General features: G+C 35.9%; 1 protein-coding gene across 13 annotated transcripts in view; it reads right to left on the bottom strand.

Moving 5' to 3' along the window:
* UBR2 (ubiquitin protein ligase E3 component n-recognin 2) overlaps positions 1–19,404 on the bottom strand; it is a 103,830-nt gene that overhangs the window by 36,480 nt on the left and 47,946 nt on the right. For 7 of the 13 annotated variants that reach the window (XR_011251463.1, XR_011251462.1, XR_011251464.1 and 4 more), the window contains 11 exons: positions 18,333–18,431; positions 12,552–12,715; positions 12,363–12,462; positions 10,833–10,961; positions 8,216–8,399; positions 6,013–6,074; positions 4,925–5,035; positions 4,138–4,203; positions 2,428–2,550; positions 2,217–2,280; positions 945–1,069 (listed from right to left, as the gene is read on the bottom strand). Coding sequence is in view for 6 of the 13 variants with exons in the window: in XM_069564471.1 (XP_069420572.1) it covers positions 945–1,069; positions 2,217–2,280; positions 2,428–2,550; positions 4,138–4,203; positions 4,925–5,035; positions 6,013–6,074; positions 8,216–8,399; positions 10,833–10,961; positions 12,363–12,462; positions 12,552–12,715; positions 18,333–18,431 (1,227 nt within the window). In the remaining 7 variants the exon portion in view is untranslated. Of the gene's footprint in view, positions 1–944; positions 1,070–2,216; positions 2,281–2,427; positions 2,551–4,137; positions 4,204–4,924; positions 5,036–6,012; positions 6,075–8,215; positions 8,400–10,832; positions 10,962–12,362; positions 12,463–12,551; positions 12,716–12,891; positions 13,044–18,332; positions 18,432–18,501; positions 18,601–19,404 lie in introns of all 13 variants that reach the window. The other 6 variants (XR_011251467.1, XR_011251468.1, XM_069564476.1 and 3 more) reach the window with 4 other exon arrangements.

The following is a 19,404-nucleotide window of genomic DNA, read 5'->3' as shown; positions in this document are numbered from 1 at the left end:
CCACAAAATAACCCAGTGAGGGTGTAGGGATTAGCGGTTAGAGTAGAAGTAAGAATAAAGTCATCTGGCGAAACTGGTGATGGGTTCATTATACTATGTTCTCTATTCCCATAGATGTTTAAAGTTTTTAAAGTTTGAAATAAGACAAAGTTTAAGAGAAGTATTACAATACCACAAGTAAAGGTTTAAATCCTAGAAGAATGAAAATTAAGGTTCAGAGTTCTAATCTATGTTTCAAATATGGGAAAACATTGTGAAAAACCTTTCCCAACTGTAATTGGGGTTTCTGAAAAGCCCCAGGGCTGAAAAATAAGTGGCATAGGACCTTAAGATTCTAGGAGGAAAAATAGCTACAACTGATCTACGAATGCCTATATGAATGTTAATTTACATTCACTAAAATGAGAGGAATGGCTTAGCAGGAAAAATAGAATGTTAATTTACATTCACTAAAATGAGAGGAATGGCCTTAGCAGAGTCTTTGGATGCTTTAGAAGGAAAAAAATCTAGCAAACTTTAGTTTATTCAACATAGTTGAGTAGGTATTTCTAGGTTATAAAGTGTTATCTCTATCCATCACAACTTTGTACTAAATACCCTATCAACAATCCTTCTTTAATGGATATGTAAATTCAGTTCTAAGGAACACGTTTTCTTTTATTCAGTAGCCTTATCTCTTTCAAGGCTTCACTATAAAGGATTCTATTTCTTCGCTGCTTTCCACTCCTAGTACCTGGTATTTTCTTTTTCTATGTATTTCTAATAAGAGTGACTAGAGTTATACATGTGCTAGCACTGCAGTTTTTACAACTGCGGAAAAGGTACACACAGAAGTCAATCTATACGCACACTAGATGGACAGTTAAAGGTTTAAATATTTCCATATATTTATGGAAGGGTTTAAGGAAGGATTTCCATATATTTTTTAAAATGTAGGTACTTACATCTTCAGGTAAAGACTTTACCAATTCACTATGAGCCATAGGTTTGATGCTCAACTGATGGATAATCTCTCGTTTAATCTCATCTGTAGCATTAACCTGTCCAACTCCAGGAATAAATCTCTCTCCTGTCAACAATGAATAAGTACATATACACACACTTAACAATCATAATATTTATAAGCAATACATATTTATAATTCATGCAATACAATATATTTTTCTTTCTGTACAATGGAAAAGCAATGACTGGTCAGGCAATTAAGCAGGGTGAGAGCAGCTCCCAATCATCTTTCTGAGCCTCTGACACAACAGGTGAGTGTAGTCTTCAGCCATGGAGAGAGAACTCTGGTTGCTGTTTTCAAAGAATGAGATCAGAAGGTGGGAAGGGACTAGAAACAGCAGCTGTACCAGCAGCCTAGGAAACTGCTTTCAAGTCATGTGCCATGTGGTAGGAGGAAGGGAGCCCTCCTTTGATCTTTGATCTAGTGGCAAATAAGGTATCACCTTCTGAGATCTCCTTCTTTGGTATTACATCCTGACAGCAGCCAGGATTCTCTGCTCCAGGACTGTTGAGAGTCTGAAACAGTATGGGAGGAGGGAGAAAGTAAAGCACACAACAGGAAAGATGGAGGTGACGGGACTTAAAATATAGTGAGAACACTTGCGCACCACAAAGCTACGGAGAGAAACGCAGCTAAGATATAAAGTAACAATAAATAGCTCCTAAATATCCTATTCTTGTTTGCTAAATTCTCCTGTCCCCTGTTTTATTCCTAACTCACAATTTTCCAGTTTATCCTGCGTTAGCAGTTGTCCTCGCCCCTTCTTCCAAAGCACTGTAGTGCTGTTACCCTCATCATTACAGTAACCAGAGGGGAAAATAAAAATATACACTCGAATCTCCTTCCTCTAAAACTGAGGAACTGCTCAAACAGAAGAAACAGTTCAGATTCTAAACTACTCAGATTCTAAATACAGGACTTCCCTGGTGATCCAGTGGTTAAGAATCTGCCTGCCAATGCAGGGGACATGGGTTCAATTCCTAGCCCGGGCAGATTCCACGTGCTGTGGGGCAACTAAGCCCGTGTGCTACAACTACTGTGCTCTGCAACAAGAGAAGCCACTGCAATGAGAAGCCCGTGCACCTCAACTAGAGAAAGCCCACACATAGCAACAAAGACCCAGCACAGTCAAAAATAAATAAATAAAAATTTAAAAAACTTTTAAAAAAGTCAATATAATACATAAATGTTTCAAAATATCCAAACTTACCAACAAGCATTATAATGAGGTAAAGCATTTCTTCTATTAGAGTGTTGTTCTGCTGAACTAAATCCTGAAACCATCGGGGGCAATGGAAGAGAGCAAGTTCAGAGATAAGAATAAGAATCATCTGTATTACCTCAGATGATTAAAATAACCAAAAAGAATGAAAGGCGCTTCTCTAACAATTGTATTGTGGTCTCATAAGGCATGCTCTTACCTTATGGGGAGTCTCAGAACTAATTTTCTTCCCATAATCTGGGGTACTGAAAATCTGATAAAGTTCAAAGCGGCTAAGCATTATCATCAGGAAATGATTTGGATCCATCATGGAGACACCTGTCTTTTTTTAAAATGTATGAAAGAAAGGAAAAGAGGAAGGTCAAAAGGGCTACTAAACAACTAGTGAGACATATTTTGGTTTGCACAAGAGAAAGCAGCTTACTCGTTCATCAATTCTAATAAAAGATGAGGACTCATTTAGCCCCAGTCCTTACTTGTGATAGCTACCAGTGTGGACAGGAATCTATGCTGGTAAAACAAAACAAGACATGCCCTGTTCCCACATATCATAATAACATGGACTATCCGTTCTCTTCCCTTTTAATGCTCTGAATTAGTTGTATCCCTATAAATTCAGTTCAAGGTTTTATGTCAGTGTTGTCACTGTCAGGGGTATGACTCCGAGAGAAATGTGGTATAGTAATAAAACTTTCAGTATTTTTTTTAAAATGCATGTCATATTAAACTCTTTTCAAGAACTCAAACTAATTTTTAGTAATAAATGCTATACTAAGTGAAATGCTGGCTTTTAAATATTAGTTTTAATTCTCTTAAAATTCCATTTGTATAGATTCTCAATCAACTTGAATTTTGATTTTTTTGAACCAATAATTTTTTGAAATTTACATTTTTGTAACTTATTCTATAATTTCTAAATCCACTCAGCAATAATATGGAAAACAGTACTTTGTGACAAGCACTGTGCTACATAAACGGACATAAAAAGGACCAAGAGAGTTGTCACAGTTTAGTGTGGAGGAAGGAAAGGAAATAGGCAACCACAATCTAGAGTTATGAATGCTCTGGTGGGGATAAGCATCATGCTATGGGCCCTCCCCCAAAGGATACACAGCCATGTTTTAGTATGCCAGCTTTCTGGAGGAAGTGATGCTAAACTAAACATGAAGATATGCAGGAAAACAAGACAGGTAGCAAACAGAAAGGAAGAGGGTGGGGGGTACAACCTAGGTAAGGAAAGAAAGAAACGTACAAATTTTAAGACTTAATGCAGTATATGACAAATTCAGGGAGTTTTTAACATAGTTAAGTACTGAAGGCCTTGAAAATCAGAGGACTTGGGGCTTTATAATCAGAGGACAGTGAAGAAAGGATAGCTTTCAGATTTCTGACTCTAATAACTGTACAGATTGTTGAACAATTCACTAAGGTAGAGAAACTCTGAAGATAGGAAGAAGGTATGGAGGACACAGTCTTTATTTTGAATATGTGAAATACAAGATGTGTTCAGGAAACCAGATGGAAATGTTCAATCAGTTATTTTAGCCATATGAATTTGGAGCTTAGTAGATAAGGGCTAGGTGGCTTCCTTGGTAGCTCAGTGGTAAAATATCCGCCTGTAATGCAGGAGATGCAGGTTTGATCCCTGGGTTGGGAAGATCTCTGGAGAAAGAAACGATAGCCCAGTCCAGTGTTCTTGCCTGAGAAATACCACAGACAGAGGAGCCTGGCGCACTACAGGCCATGGGGTTACAAAAGAGTCAGACACAACTTAGCGACTGAACAACAACAGATAAGGGGTAGATCGAAGTTACAGATTTGAGAGTGATCCTAAGTGTCTGGGTCCGGTGAAAATAACAAAAAGGAAAACTCCCCCAAACCTTTAAATTTAATGCTTTTAATTCATTACCTGAAGCATTACTATATCCTTATCAAACATTTCACGTCTACATTTCACATTGTGGTAGTAATAAATCTAAAAAAAAAAAACACAAGTAATTATATTGGGTAAACAGGTTTTTATTTGTGCTGTTCTCTCCTCTCCCACTCACCAAAACAGCACTGGCTTTTGTGCATGTGAGTATATGAACACGCAAACACACACACACAATGTGATTTCCCCAGCAGTGAATGCTATCTTAATAGAGATTAAGTAATTAGAAATTTCCAGATTATAGTATGGAATCTCTATGGAACTTTATGGTTCACATTCTGCAGCCAACTTTCTGGGTCTCCTAATAAAGTTCTTTCAATGAGATTTATGGCTATCAAAAGTAGAGAAAAATCCTATACCAAGTCTTGGTGAGGTATAAAAATTAAAACCTCAATTTCAGAGCTACACTAACAGAACTTTTATCTTTCTTAACCCAATTTTATAACTAAAGTAGGTGAAATCTTGATTTTTCATTATGTTTTTAAAAATATCAAACTTTGTTCTAAAAATGACTTCAAGTGAAAATTAAGTTCATTTCTACTTTTGATATTGTTTCTTAATAAAATATGAATAAAAGCTCTAAGAAATTTTTGGTTTAACATTACATCTATCCTGTCAAACAGTTTTTAATAAAACATTTTTAAGGTTCATTCCCAGCGGCCATTCAATAGTTTTAATATAGATGACTTTCAAAGACTATTACAACCTCCACAGAAACTAAAGAATGGACTGAAAACTCTTCACAGAATTAAAAACCACTTACCTGGTTTACGAGAGAGAAACCGTTTCTTCTCCACATTCCTGCATGTACTTGGGCACATAAAACAAGACATCTAAGAGGGTGTTCTATCAACATGGGTGGGCTAAGTTCACTCTGTGTATACAAAAAAACCACAAAATCTCAACTCTATAAAGAAGACTGGTTTAGAGATGGAAACTATATAAAATACAAGTCAAAATTATTTTAAGGTATGTCTGTGTGCTACTTAATTTTATGTGTTGACTTGGCTGGACCATGGTACCCAAGTTTTGACTGCCACCAGTCTAGATGTCGCTGTGAAGGCATTTTTTAGATGAACTAGTATTTAAATCAGTACAGCTTATGAGTAAAGCACATTACTCTCCATGATATTGGTGGGCCTTTTCCAATAAGCTAGAAGGCCTTAAAAGAAAAGACTGAGGTTTCTCCAAGGATGAAGAAATTCTGCTTCCAGCCTGCCTTTGGATTTCAGACTGTAAGATTAACTCTTAATCCACCAGGTTGCCAGGTTTATTTCAGACTTGCCAAATCCCTTGACTATGTGAGCCAAATTCCAACAATAAATTAATCTGTCTTTTCCTGTATACACACACATATACAAACACACACTCAGGTATACTATGTAATGATTTGATATTTGCAGTTCGATTCCTGGGTCGGGAAGATCCGGTAGAGAAGGGATAGGCTACCCACTTCAGTATTCTTGTGCTTCCCTTGTGGCTCAGCTGGTAAAGAATCCGCCTGCAATGCGGGAGACCTGGGATCGATCCCTTGGTGGGAGGAGCCCCTGGAGAAGGGAAAGGCTATACCCACTCCAGTATTCTGGCCTGGAGAATTCCATGGACTGTACAGTCCGTGGGGTGGCAAAGAGTTAGATATGACTGAGCGACGTTTACTTTCACTTTCTTTCACTTTTTCGTAATTATGAAATGATCACCATGGTAAGTCTAGCAACCATCTGTCCCCATACAAAGTTATTACAGTATTACTCAGCATATTCCTTATGCTGGATATTGTATTCTCATAACTTATTTATTATCTAACTGGAGGTCTGTAATAAATAGTTACTTTTAAATGTTCACACTACTTACTAGAGGTAGGAGCTCTGGAAATTTATATGCCACTTCACTTTTGCTTAACAACACATGCAAACCTGCATGGAAACAAAGACAGAAGTATTTCTATAGGTAAAAGTCATTTAGATTTAAAAAACAAAAACAAAAACAACTAAATATTTGCTCAACTTTATATCTAACTCCCTTTCTGTGTCTCTTTGGAGACCTATCATATTACACTGTTATTTTCATGAACCTCTGTATTAAAGGCATGCTTAGAAGCAGAGTCTTAATTACATGTATCAACATACACTGATTACATTTTACAGAAGTAAATGTTAGAAGTGCAAACATAGCAAAAGCAGCTAAATAAGTATCAAAGCAATTTATATGTTAAACCAATTTTAAGGGTCATAATCGACTGGATCATGAAGTTTGTTCCATTTAAAGCATAGCAGCAAGAGATCCTCCCGGCAACTGAACAGAGAAACTGGCCATGGAATTCAAGGTCTGCACCGATTCTGACCTCAGAATTCAGTTCCCCAGAGCTTCCAGTTTAGGATCAAAGCCTCTTTCGCCCCTAATTGCAAAGGGCTTTTCATAGCTCAACCTTAGTTAATTCTGCTAGCTAAGAATTGTCCTATTTATGTTGTTGTCTAAACAGAGAATGCTTTTTACAGTCTCATCAATAGATGCAGGCCGCTTGGTCAAGCCTGGTTTGAAGCTTTCCTCATCCAAGAACACCTGTATTGAGAATCCCATTCTGACAATGTGCACTCAGCCTCCATTAGCACAGCCTCCAAGTTGTTCTTGAACTGCTCTGTGTATGTTTACTTGGCTCTCCAGTTAGATTATAAGCATTCAGGCCAAGGTTTGCCAAACACAGAAAGATAAAATGCTCAAAATATTAGAGGACTGAGGTGGGTAAATACCTCGGCAAAATTAGTACATTTTTAGAGTACTGACTGTTTTCCCTCTGGATAATTATCAGCATTAGCTTCTGCTCAGATTTTCAAAGGGCAGAAAAAATCAGTGGCTGAGTTGGAGACCCACTTTCCTGCATTCTAGTTGAACACTATGCCACACCACCATGCCATCACTTGCCGGTACTGAAGATCAATAGTTCAGCATGCAAGTATCAATACTTATGAAAACAAAACTGGGCATGAACAAGTTACAGGAAAAAGATTTTTGCCTACAATCACAATTTCATTCCTGGCACTTTTTATTGTTCTACTTGTACTATTTAAATTCACATGTCTAAGTTCAATCAAATCACCACAATTTCAATAAGAATCTAAAAAAATTGTTGGAATGCTAACATCTATTGGCAAGATAATGTGGTAATACACAGAACAATGAAAAAAAAAAGGCTTCAGAAATGACAGAGGGATTGTTACTACTTATCCCATAGACATTAAAAGGATAATAAAGGAATTTTATGAACAACTCCGTGTCCATATATTTGATAACTCAGACGAAATAGACCAATTTCTTGAAAAACACAAACCACCAAAACTCACACAAGGAGATACAGATAATAGGAACTGTTGTATATCTGCTGAAGAAACTGAATCAATGATTAATTACCTATCAAAAAAGGGAAAGTATCAGTTCCATACTATTTTACTGGTGAATTCTACCAAACATTTAAGGAAGAAAAGATACCAATTCTCCAGTCTTTTACACTTGCACACACACACACACACAAACTACTTTCACGTTATTAAGTTACTGAGCCACACATTTAAGCTACATTGCAAATTCTGCAATGAGTGAAAATATTTACTTTACTTTTCTACTCTCCGAGTTGAAAACGGAACTACAGGGAACAGTGTGTGAACAGGCTGAGAATTCCTGCACTCAAGAAATGTGGAAGAAAGTTACTATGTCTATAGAGACAGACGAGTGCATATGCAGAGTTTCTGGCTGCCGTGAGGTAGCAGCTTCAAATAGTCGAGCATGTGTAAATAGTGTGTAAATCAGCTACTTACGATTAAAAAGGCCTAATTTGGAACTCACTTCAACCTGATGATTAAAAAATTTATCAATAAGAAACTGCTTAGAGAGAGAGGAAGTCTAGGGTGTTTTCAATTTATTAACAATCACTTAAGTGATAGACTGATCTGAACAAGAACACTTTCAAAATACAGCATTGTAAGTATTCAGTAAATACTAACCACAAATGACAATTCAAAAGACAATTTCAGGGTTCCTTTTTTAGGGAAAAATGTTTTACCTGCAAGTAAGCGAGAAACTGGGAGGTGAATGCTAACTTTGTCTTTGGAAACACAGTATCTGATAGTTTCCACTGAATGTCCACAAATGCTTAACGTGACTGGCTGTTCACCATCAGTAAAACCACCATGACACTGCATCAATACAGCAAGGCATTTCTTGTAAGCCTCAATTAACACTTTCTCCTGTAAAAGAGGATTTTATGTTAAGTTTCTACAATATTAAAATAGGAATCTCAAATTCAATGATGAATGTTTACCTCAAATATCAATACGGGCAAACTAAATCTTCCCTTGCAACTTGCTCCCTCTATCCAAGGTCCTGTCTCAGGAAATATCTCTACAGAGGTGCAGAAATCTAGAAGTCATTCTAATATATTCCTTTTCCTCATTCCCCATTTTTTTCTTTAAATTGAGGCATAGTTGATGTACATTTTTATAGATTATATTCCATTTAGTTATTATAAAATATTGACTATATTGTGTTGTACAATATATTTTTATAGCTTATTTATTTTATACACAGTGGTTTGTACCTCTTAATCTCTCCTATTTTGCCCCTCCTGGTCTTCTTTCTCTCCACTGGTAACCACTAGTTTGTTCTCTGTAGCTGTGAGTCTGCTTCTGTTTTATTTTTTAGATTCCACACATAAGTGATTATAAGATTTGTCTTTCTGACTTATTTCACTAAGCATAATACCCTCCAGGGTCCATCAATGTTGTTGCTAATGCAAAATTCCATTCTTTTCCTGGCTGAGTAATATTCTACCACACCTACCCCCCCCATTCTTAGGCACTCATCTGCTGGACACTGTATCCTCGCAATTGTGCTGCTGTGAACACTGGAGTCTTGGTCACTCAGTCAAGCCCAGCTGTTTGTGAGTGGACTGTAGCCTCCCAGGCTCATTGGCCAGCATGTATTTCTTCAAATTAGTGTTTCTCTATCTTCAGATAAATACCTAGGAGTGGGATTGCTGCATTTTATGGTGGCTCTATTTTTAGTTTTTGAAGAACTTCCATATTGTTTTCCATAGTGGCTACAACAATTTACATTCACACTAACAGTTGTACAGGTTTCCTTTCCTCCACATCCTCGCCAACATGTGTTATTTGTGTTCTCTGTGATGACTATTCTGACGTGTGTGAAGTGGTAGCTCATCGTGGTTTGATTTGCATTTCTCTTATGATTAGCAGTGTTAAGCGTCTTTTCATGTGCCTACTGGTCATCTGTATGTCTACCTTGGAAAAATGTCCATTCGGGTCTTCTGCCCATTTTTAAATTGGGCTATTTTTTTGATATTTTGTTTGTTTGATATTGAGCTGTATGGGCTGTTTATATATTTTGGATAATAATCCCTTATTGGTCATCTCACTGGCAAATATTTTCTCCTCCTCAGTAGGTTGTGTCTCTGTTTTGTTGATGGTTTTCTTTGCTGTGTGGAAGCTTTTAAGTTTAGTTAGGTTCCATTTGTTTATTCTTTTGCTTTTGTTTCCTTTGCCTTAGGAAATACATCCAAAAAATTTACTAAGATTTATGTCAAAGAGTGTTCTATGCTTTCTTCTAGGAGCTTTATGGTTTCCAGTCTTACATTTAGCTCTTAATCCAATTTGAGTTTATTCTTTTATACGGTGTGAGGAAATGTTCTAATTTCATTCTTTTACATGCAGCTGTCCAGTTTTCCCAGCATTACTTACTGAAAAAGATCACCTTCTTTCCATGGCATACTGTCTCCTTTGTTGTGGATTAACTGACCATAATTCTGTGGGTTTATTTCTGGCCTCTATTTTCCTCATTCCCCATTGTGCAATCTATTACTAAGCTAGCAACCACATCCAAAATGCTCTCAAACCTGGCCACTGATATCTCCAGTCACTTAAAGGAAAGCCAATGTGTCTCCACTGAATTTCCTGCTTCTACTCTTGTCCTCCTCCTTCTGTTATCCACACAAGGTAACTTTCAAAAACATGTAAACTGGATCATGTCACTTTTCTGCTTGGGAGTCTCAAATAGCATCCACTTCAGTCAGAATAAAATTCAGATTTCTGAACACAGCCCTGCAAAGTCATGTCTTCAACCTCTGCTCCAACTACAGCCTCTCACAGCTTCTGGAACAACCATACTCCTCTTCATCAGAGAGCATGATACAGCTTTTCCTCAGTCACGAATATTCTTTACTCTGATCAGTTAACTCTGACACATAGTTTAGATCTCATGGAAGCCTTCTCTGATCTCCTAACTTACACCTCTCATCTAGATTTTACAGCCAAAGGTGGCCAACACCATTTAAAGACACAGGATAAATGTACTAATAGTAAAATTTCATTTTGGGGTAATTTATAAACTTTTTATATGCTCAAAATCTTGATAGGATTATGGGGAAAAAAAAGAAGACAGCAACATAAGAACGAGTGTGGACTACATCTCCCTCTATTTTCTAATTTCCCTAAGGCTTTAGAATTGTAATTTTTATTGAATGTATAGGTGAAAGAGGAAAATATGCTATTTTATGAGCATATCATCACTATCCTCTCCAAACTGCCTCATATTTTACTTAGGAAATTGTTTATCTCTGCCCCTCCTCCATTTATCTCCTATCCCTGACCCCAGAAGAGACTCACGTCTAAAGCACACCAGTCTTGTATCATTGAAATGACATGTGTTAATTTCATTTGTAGTGTGAAGGCTGCTTCCCATTCTGGTTCCATTTCAATATGCTGTCCTACTTGACGTGTAATTGGATCCATTCCCTTGAAGTGAAAAGATTTTAAATAAATTAAAATTACATTTGTTCTTCTACATAGAAACTTAAGAAATAATGTAGATGAAATATATACTGATTACAAAAAAGTTTTAACAGGAAGTTTCAAGCAGTATGAGAAGTCCAACTTCTTAAATTACATGTTTATATAATATTCCCTAAAATTTTATAAAGAAAAAAATCCCAGTAAAATATAGAATGAATTACTTTAGAAGCAATCTTCTACATGTTTTAGACAATAAAATTTGTACTTCACTGCAACAATCCTTCAAAAATTCCTTTTTAGTTCTATCATCTATAGAAAAAACTGCCAGAAGAAATTTGACAGGCTTTTAAAATGCTATTGAATTTATAAATATGTTCTATAAAATGATAAAATAAAATTTTTATATTTATTTGTAATTTGCAACTGCAAGTTTTCAGAGTCTGAAGGAAAGCAAAACTAGAAAAAGATAAACAGCTTTTAATACAAAAAAATATACCTCTTTAGAAACTAGCCTAACTACCCTGGTGGAACAGAACTAATTAAATGATGGAAAATATATGATATTTTGAGTATTCAAATTAACCAAGGTAGCTACTGTTTCTACAGGCACAAAGCAAAAAACAGAAGTACTATAATAAATTTAACATCCATTAAACTACCACATAACACGGGAACTAGAATATATCCTAAAAAGGACAGGTACTAAGGAAAGCATAATGATATTGCTCATGTTTTCTGAAATGTTCTCTATCTTTTTGCAGCCAGGGGAATCCCCTGGCTGTCTAGTGGCTAGGACTAGTGCTCTCACTGCTGAGGTTTGATCCTTGGTTGGGGACTGAAATCCCACAAGCCTCAAGTTGTAGCTAAAAACAAACAAAACAATAACAACAAAAACTGGTTAACTATACCAGTTAATTTGTTTCTAGATTTTATTTTGTATACAGAGGTGTATCCAAAAAGAAAATTAAAAGGGGCAGCTGGTGAGGAGAGTTCTATACTATATCATATAAATATGGCATCCATGAAACAAGAAATATGGAAACATTAAAAAAACACATAAACATAGCTTCTTAACTAAGTTGACAATACTTCCATTCAAGCATATTCAAAACAAAACAACTAATGTGAAGCCCCCAAAGAAAGAACATTAACGGTAACCAAAAGAATAACCAAATACAAAAGAACAGCAGATGTCAGAACCTCTGCTGGGATCTCATGTATTCTACACCTTTCTAAGAGTTTCCAATTAAGAGGAGCTTCTTGGTCCAAATTGTAGCTATCCAAATTATTCTTTTAAAAATATGCCCAGAATGAAAAAAATGCAAACAGAAAGATATTTAGATCAGTGAGCCAAAAAGGAAAAAGTAAACATTTCCCTTTTGAAATGTATCCATTTATACATACCTGCATACATTTGAGTAATTCCAGAAAGGCATCAAATCCTTCCAGGAACTTCTGCCTCAGACCATCTGACCATTCAGCTGGTTTGCTAATTAACACATACCTGAACAAGATAAAAACAGCAATGAGTATACGAATAAACAATGACCTTTTACAAGTTGCAATTGGTTTAACAACTAAACAAAAACTTACTTGAGATCTAAAATAAGACTCTGAACCCTCCTAAACTTAAAGGCTTGTAAAGCAGTATATCGTTCAAACTGAAATCTGCCTTGGACATCTCGATGCCTCAAATGATCCATGAAAGTCTTAATGATAGTGGTCATCAGGTTTTCTTCTGTGATAAGCATCCGAGCCTAAGACAAAGTATATTAGAATACACGGTAATAAAAAACTATTTACCACAAAGCTTAAAAAAAAAAAGTCACCAACAGTGGCTAGCTCTTTCAGTTTAGGCCTTTTTCAATACAACTATATAATATCATAATATCATAAATGCATTATTGTGTATTTCTAAATAACAATTACTTACTCCAATTGCCACGTGTATGAAGCAACAATTATATCACGGAGAAAGATGCCAGAATGTAAGGAGACAGATCCAAGGCTCATTATTCAAAGACAATTCAGGGTGGGGGATCTGAACCAGGCTGCAAATTTTCCTTAACTGAGACATTTAGACACCTATAATGGTATGGTATAATTATTCTAGGATCCACAGGCTTATATCACAGATTCTGTAGAACTCAGTATGAAATATGAAACCATATTTCTTTTAACCTTAGTTGAGATTTATTTTTTGTTTCTTTCTATGTATAGATATACATATCTATGTATTTTTGAATAAGCAAATACACTTAAATGATGCAAAAAAAGTAAAAAGGTAGTCTCTTAGCTCCCAAAGTTCCCCTTTCAAAGGCAATGTTTGTTAGCAGTTTTCTTACATATACTTCCAGAGGTGGTGTGTGTATAACATATACATGTATGCATACATACACACATATATATATACATTTATAGTATACATGAATAAATGTTATTAAGTAGATGTAAGTATGAGTATGTAAAATGATCTCTGCCCTCTGCCTCCTGCCCAAAGGATAGCATATTATAAACACTGTTCTGCACTTGGTTTTTCACCTGATATATTTTGGAGATTATTCCATACCAGTTAACATAAATTCTCTCATTCTTTTTAACTATCACAACTATTCTCTTCTATCATACTTTATTAGCCAGGTCCTTTACTGGTGAGCATTTGGGTTTTTCCCAATCTTATGCTATTTATCACAAAAGATACTGCAACAATTATCTACTGTGTACAGCTGCAAGGAGATTCAGAAAATAATTTCCTAGAAGTGAATTACTGGGTTAAGGTAATATACATTATAATTTTTAACTGATATCACTAAACTCCAAACTGTCAACTGAAAGAAGACAAAGATGTCAAAGAAGAAAAGATGCCTAATGTAGAGGTTTTAAGTGGTAAAGTCATCAGATAAGGAGAAAATCTATTAATGTACAGTTAAACATCCCTTTGAAAAACTCTTAAATCATCATCTCACTGCCAGGACTTAGGCTCCAAGAAGCTCAAAGTCAATAGGATTAATTTATGTTAATTTTCCCAGACAGTGAAGACTACAGTTCATGTTTGAAGGAGGGGAGGAATTGACAAGTAAAACGATTTTCCTTCTTGTTTGCTGTATTAGTCAATTTTGAGACAATTAAATGAGTATATGCAATTTCACTGACTTAAGAAAAACTTCTAGTCTCAGGGGACAAGCTTTTACTATCTTGCCATCAAGCACACTGTTTGCTTTCAATTTTTACTTTTTGTTTTGCTCTTAGGTACTTTATCAGATCAAAGAAATTCTTTTATTCCTATTTCATTTGCAATGAGGTTTTATTAATTTGTTTTAAATCATGAATTCTGGACAAGCATCTGATATGATCAATTTTCCTCCTTTTTGTCTGTTAATAAGCTCTTTTATGCAAGCTGATTTTGTTTTCAAATGGTATACTACTCTTGCCTTAAAGAAATAAAACAAACTTGGTTATGATATGTTATCCTTTTCCCATATTGCTTGATTCTGGCTGCAATTCAATCTCAGTTTTGGTAATAAGATTACAGAGGATGTCATTAAATTGTCAAGTATATTCTTTCTCTGTTTTCTAGGAAAAGTTATATAAGACAGGTATTATTTTTTTCTTAAATATTTGGAAGAATTTCCCAGTATAGCCTTTGGGCCTGGGGACTTCCTTGGGAGCAGATTTTTATATTAATTAAAATTTCTATTTCTTGTTTCTCCTGTAATAACCGGTGTTTTTTTCTTAGGGATCTGTTTATCTCATCTAGATTTCCAATTATATTAACTGGATCCTAATATTGCCTATTTTCTATTTGAAACCTATAAGATTTGTAGCTTTTGCAATCCTTTTTAAATTAAAATTTTTTCTATTTTTCTTATTAGACTTTCTAGAGATCTATCTCCCACCAGTTTTGCTTTTCTTATCCTCAAAGAAAAACTTTCTGTACATTTTGTTTTGTTAATTTGTGTTCTTTACTATTTCCCTTTTTCTACTTCCTTTAGATAAAAGACAGAAGGAGTCGTATTACAATGGCCTTCAAGGTCTGGCACTGCCTACTCCCATCACACCCCATCCCCAAACTCAGTGACCTCACGGATCATTCTCCTCCTCAGTCACTCTAGCAACATTGGCCTGATTTGGGTTTTTTCTTCTAAAATGTCAAGTGCACATTCACCTCAGAACTTTGCATTTGCTATTTTTCTCTGCTGAGGAGACTTTTCCACCAGCTAGGCACATCACTTACTCCCTCATGTCTCTGTTCAAACACCATCTCTCCAAGAGGCTTTTTTTGGAAAACCTTGTATAAAATATGACCCTTTCACTGTCACTCTCTAACCTTTTAATCTGCTTTCCTACTTTATAGCACTTTTCAACGACCTTTATTTATAAGTAGTATTACATACATGTATCTCTTCTTAGTTAAGATTGTCAATTCCATGGGAACAAGGTCTTTTGTCTTTTTTGTTTATTGCTCTACTTATCTCCAGAGCCTCAAACAATGCCTAGTTAATAAAAATTCTAAATAAATATGCTCTGAATTACAAATACATGTTATTTTTCTAGCGTTTCTAGCTAAAGGAGTCAGGTAAGAAGCAAACATAAAAAATTGAATTAGAAAAAAACAAAAATTATTATATGCAGATTACTAGAAATTCTAAGGAATTAACACAAAATATTAGAGAAAATGTTAATAAGAAAACCAGATAGATACAAGATGGATATATAAAAATCAGTAGTTCTTAATATATTATCCATAATGAGATTAAAACTGTGAGTAATTTATAATAGTGTCAAAAATATAAAACATAAAACACTTTTAGGACAAATTATGTTCCTAGATGGGGATATTCAATATTGCAAAAATATCAGTTCTTCCCAAATTATCTATAATTAAAACATTTTTTCAGTCAAAAACTCTAACATGTTTTTGAAACTGACAAATTTATTTCTGTTTGTTGTTGTTTAGTCATCAAGTCACGTCTGACTCTTTTAAGACCCCATGGGCTATAGCCCACCAGGTTCTTCTGTCCACAGGATTTTCCGGGCAAGAATACTGGAGTGGGTTACCATTTCCTTCTCCAGGGGATCTTCCCGACCCAGGGACTGAACTTGCGTCTCCTGTGCTGCCAAGAGGATTCTTTAACACTGAGCCAGTAGGTTTTTAGTCAAAACCCCTAATATGTGTCTTTGTTTTTTGAAATTGACAAAATGATTTTAGTCCTTAAAAAAAAAAAAGGCCTAAAATAATTAAGAAAATTTTTTTTTCTTTTTTTAGCTCAGTTCTTATATTTACTTGCATCAGGGTTTAGTTGCAGCACATGGGCTCTTTAGTTGCTGCGTGTGGGGTCTAGTTCCCCAAGCAGAGACTGAATCTGGGCCCCCCGTATTGGTGGTAGTTGGGGGGCGCGGCACACAAAGTCTTTGCCACTGAACCATCGTGGAAGTCCCAATAAATTTCTTGGAAAGAATAATAAAAGGAGATCTAGAGCTCAATAAAATATTAAAATGGAATATTAGGCTAAAATTATTCAAACTGAGCACTGGCATCGAAACGGACAAAAGGATCAATGAGGGAGAAATGCAGGTTTGATTACACATGGGACTGTCTCAGAAGCTTCTCAAACTTACTGCCGACTAAACTGAAAGCAATACTTGCCCTCTTTACAAGTTCTACTCATTCTCCAAAACTTCCTATGCAAGTGGCAGAGAAACCTACTTGGTTACAATCAGAAACCCAAGAATCACCTTCACGTTTTCCCCTCAAACCCAATAATCAACGACTCACCAAACCCAATATCCCTGAAACCCAAAGTGTGGTTGTTTAGCAGATTTCACTACTTACATCTCTCTCACAACTTCTAGACCCTTTGCCACAATCCCTAACAGGCTCCCCACAACCACTACTGCCGCAGCAAATTTGTTCTCCAAATTACAAAAAGCTTCATCTTTTAAAAATCACAAATGTGATGATGTAAGTGCCACTTCAAACTCTTCAATGCCTTCCAATGCTCTTAAGATAAAAATAAAAATCCTTAATTTGGACCAAAATATCTCATTAGTGAGTAAATAGACTTCAGATAGCTTCAGCTGTGTTAGAATACACCTTTGAATATAAAAGTATCTGAGGAAAAAACAGTCATTAAAAAAAGAAGCTGGAACAGACACCTTATTAATAAAATAAGTGTAGCATACTCTTACAGAGAAGGCAATGGCACCCCACTCCAGTATTCTTGCCTGGAGAATCCCAGGGATGGCGGAGCCTGGTAGGCTGCCGTCTATGGGGTCGCACAGAGTCAGACACGACTGAAGTGACTTAGCAGCAGCAGCAGCAGCAGCAGCAGCAGCAGCAGCAGCAGCAGCAGCAGCAGCAGCAGCAGCCTCTTAACTCCATACAGTTAGGTCCTTGCCTATGTTTCTGGTCTCATTTTATTCCATGTTCAAGGATGTTTGACTGCACTTCTTTCCTTCTATTCCCTTTATAGGAATGTACCTACTTCAGGGTTTTCTCAAGTGCTGGTTCCTCTGAATAGATTTTCCTTCATGAGCCTGCATAAAGCTACATAGAATCCTCTACCAAACTGGAAAAAGGTCAGATCTTTTTACTATTCTCTCAAAACAACCAAATTCTTCAGAGTTTTTATTATAGCTTTAATTAACCATTTATGTGTCTTTCCCTCTACAGTAAGTTTCATGAGGGCAAAGACTACGTCTGTTTTTGTTCATCATTTCATTCCCAAAGCACAGAACTAAATAAATAACAGGTGCTCAAAGTTTTGTTTAAATGAGTTAAATATTAATTATTCAATATTATGAAAACACAAGGATGCCTGCTGGAACAACTAGTGAAACTTAGTACAAGATAACCGAATCATCATGATTCAATTGCCTTAGTAATCCCTTCCCTTAGGGTGGAAAAGGAGGCTTTTCAAAATGTGAGATTATATACAATGGGCTGTTTCTTCCTTCCTGCCTTTCTTTTTTGGCCACACTGTGTCGTTTGTGAGATTCTAGTTCCCCAACCAGGGACTGAACCCAGGAGCCGGCAAAAGCACTGAGTTCTAACCACTGGACAGTCAAGGAATTTGCACAATATGCTGTTTCTAATGGATAAACTTGTTAAACTAATGAGTTTAATGAACTTGTCAGTTCAAAACCTCAAGGAAGTACTATGAGAAAGTACAGATTGAGTTCAAATAACTTTCCCCCTCCAGATTACACATTCAAAGTTATATCTTCTGGTATACAAGGCATCTGAAGTCTTATCACCCATTAATAAAATATTTTTCTATTCAGAAATATACAGATCTCAGTTCTCTATTATTTTAAGGCTTTACTCCCTCTAGTGGAAAACAAGAAAGTTCTTCTTCGTCTTTTAGTACTTACAAGTGAAGGGACTGTGAAAATCTGAACCGAGAAGTCTGCGATTGAAAACTCTCTGTCGTGGTCATCTGTCACATAATCACTCTGCAAACGCTCATAGTTCTATTAAGAAGGCAAAAAAAGGCAAGGAGTGCCAGCTATCAGTGACAAAGAAGAGGCAAGCACTACTCACCAGAGTAGGTGCGGTGAAGAACTGGACAGACAGAGCAGTCACGGACACTGCTCGCTCGTGATCATCCTCCATAAAATCTCTCTGCAACTGCTGGTAATTCTAAACAACAAGGGGGAGATTCACCTCTAATCCACAATGACCAAATGTTTAAGGATTATAATGAAAAATCAGTGCTGGAGGAGTCAATAAGATGTGCTATGAGAAAAACTGGAATGATTTCTACCAACTACCAATATACTAATCTGTAAAAACACTGATGCACTATTCAATCTTTTTGAGCACAATGGCAGTTTACGAGCTCAAATAAGAGTAACAGCTATTAAAATCCTGGGCTGTCATTGAACTCAGGTGGAGCTAAATCACAGTAGCTTTACACTGTCTGATGAAATCAGACTTTCATTACTTCTGGATGCCTATCACAGTCACCTGATGGCTCTTTCAAAGTACACATGATTAGACCCTATTCTTGGTTAATTCTCTTCAGCAGGTTTGAGAGTGGAAGACACAAACATGTATATTTTGAAAGAGCTCCTCAAATGATTCTTATGTTTCCTTTGTTAATAATCCCTAATTCAGGTGAATAAAAATAGCAAAGCAGTTAGCTTAAGGGAGAAGAACATAATTCAATGATATCAACAACCTAGAGTTCATGATTTTTAAATCACATCCATATACACATGTCGTTTCAACTAAGATTATCTTTTCCTACACAAAATTTAATAGGAATAATATCATAATTCAGAATGGTACAGGTTTAAAGTATCCATTTATCACTTCATGTCATAGACACTGCATAGATGGATATTCATATTATCATGGCAGGTTATATACATGAAAAACCTCACTGCTAGACTTTTATTCTATTGATAAAAGCTAAAAAGATAATTTATGAAGTTTCTTAGA

The sequence above is a fragment of the Ovis canadensis genome, chromosome 20 (assembly GCF_042477335.2).
Source record: "Ovis canadensis isolate MfBH-ARS-UI-01 breed Bighorn chromosome 20, ARS-UI_OviCan_v2, whole genome shotgun sequence".
NCBI lineage: Eukaryota > Metazoa > Chordata > Mammalia > Artiodactyla > Bovidae > Ovis > Ovis canadensis.
Note: the sequence above shows the minus strand (reverse complement) of the source record. Positions and strands in the feature narration are given on the sequence as shown.